This window comes from Alnus glutinosa, chromosome 3, assembly GCF_958979055.1.
Source record: "Alnus glutinosa chromosome 3, dhAlnGlut1.1, whole genome shotgun sequence".
NCBI classification, from domain to species: Eukaryota; Viridiplantae; Streptophyta; class Magnoliopsida; order Fagales; family Betulaceae; genus Alnus; species Alnus glutinosa.
Window position 1 is genome coordinate 37,440,949 of NC_084888.1, and position 1,609 is coordinate 37,442,557.

Sequence of the window (1,609 nt, forward strand, 5' to 3'; positions counted from 1 at the left end):
TCCGAATGGTAGAGAAATGCAGTCTTGAACGTTACCACTTACCAGTCATGCCATAAAACCTGCCTTGGCATTAAAACCCTTTCGACAATCACGAGTCCACCTTGCCTCAGAAATATTAAAAAGGTAAATCAAGCGTCAGAAAAATCTTATGACAATCACAGGCTATTATCTTTAATTTTATTGCACAATCCAAACACGGGACTACGATTACAACGGGATACGATGACCAATAGGAATATTCCACCGTCATGGTTGCACCAACCCGACCCGACTCCAGCACACACACGGAGACACCAAAGACAAGACCACGCAAAACACAGAGATGCCAAACAAAGAAACAAACCCAAAACCAAACACGACCTTATGATGTGCTAAATCACATCTATCTGACTTGATGTAAATTCTGGGACTCCAGCTCAGCCCATTACACCCTTTTATTTATCGTAGCACTTGATAATAGTACTAACGGCTGTAGCGGATCGATTATATTGCCAGGACCAGACCCGGAAGAGACTTTCCGACCCAACTGGAGACGCTGCTCTCCCAAAGGGATGGGCAATGGAGTGGCGTGATCTCAGCCTTCGATGACGATGCTGACGAGGTGGACTCGTAATCCGACGACGAGGGTGAAGATGGGTTGGAGTTGCCGAGGCGGGTGACGGTGAGGGACGTGTTGAAGTACTCCCTGAGCTGAGTAATTACCCCATCAGAGACCGTCCAGGCGTGGACCCAGGAAATGGAGCAGGCGCGATCGCAGCCCTCGACGAGGACGGTGGGCCCGAAGGAGGTTATGGACTGGGGGATGAAGCTAAAGGACGAGGCAGAGGCTGTGGCAGTGCCGGTGAGAAGGCGCATCAAGAACTGATGAGATGGCGGACCATGGAACCACCACTCGAGGTCGGCGGCGACGATCTGGTGCACGGTGGCCACGTCGCGGGTGCTCAGGGCGTCATAGAGGGCGAGAACCACCCTTTGATTACTAGAAAAATCACTTTCTTCCGGATCTTCCTGAGAGTTAGCCAGCTCTAGCCGAAGCCTAGGTGGGTGCCTAGGTGGTGGGTCTTTGTTTTTTTTATGGAGAACGAAAGGGAAACAGAGGAAATAGAAGAGCTTTTGAGAGGGCGAAGGGCAGAAGGAGGAAATGCTGATAAGAGAAATAGGGGAAGCCAAGAGGTGTTATATAGGGAAGGTAGGAGGTGTTGCGGGAGGTGTATTAGATCTTCTGCACCCATTTTCATGTTTGCTATGTTCAAGGAGCCAATTGGAGTAGTTGTCTAGGGGTATTTTAGTGAATAAATGTTACCTGTTTTGACTACTTGATGACGTGGTGGAGTTTTACTGGTTACTCGGACGGGAAGAGATCTTTGTGGATAGGAAGGAATGTAGCTTTGGTTCTTGTACTCGTATCGTGAAGAGGAGTAGTAGTTGCGTTTGAATTAGTCAAGCCACTCTTTTTGACCCCAATTAATTACGTTATTAAGTTACAATCTTACGCTTAAACGGTTAAAAATGAGTTAAAAACCTCACGCTATCCGCTTGGTGATGAACGATGACCTGGCCAAAAACTTCTTTAAAAAATTATTATTATTATTATTTTTTACTATAAAAT

General features: G+C 46.9%; 1 protein-coding gene across 1 annotated transcript; it reads right to left on the reverse strand.

Moving 5' to 3' along the window:
- Positions 1-146: 146 nt before the first annotated feature.
- LOC133863629 (wound-induced protein 1) lies at positions 147-1,155 on the reverse strand. Its single transcript, XM_062299664.1, has one exon. The coding sequence runs from the start codon at positions 853-855 to the stop codon at positions 484-486; it is 372 nt and encodes a 123-aa protein (XP_062155648.1). The 5' UTR covers positions 856-1,155; the 3' UTR covers positions 147-483.
- Between the last annotated feature and the right edge of the window lie 454 nt (positions 1,156-1,609).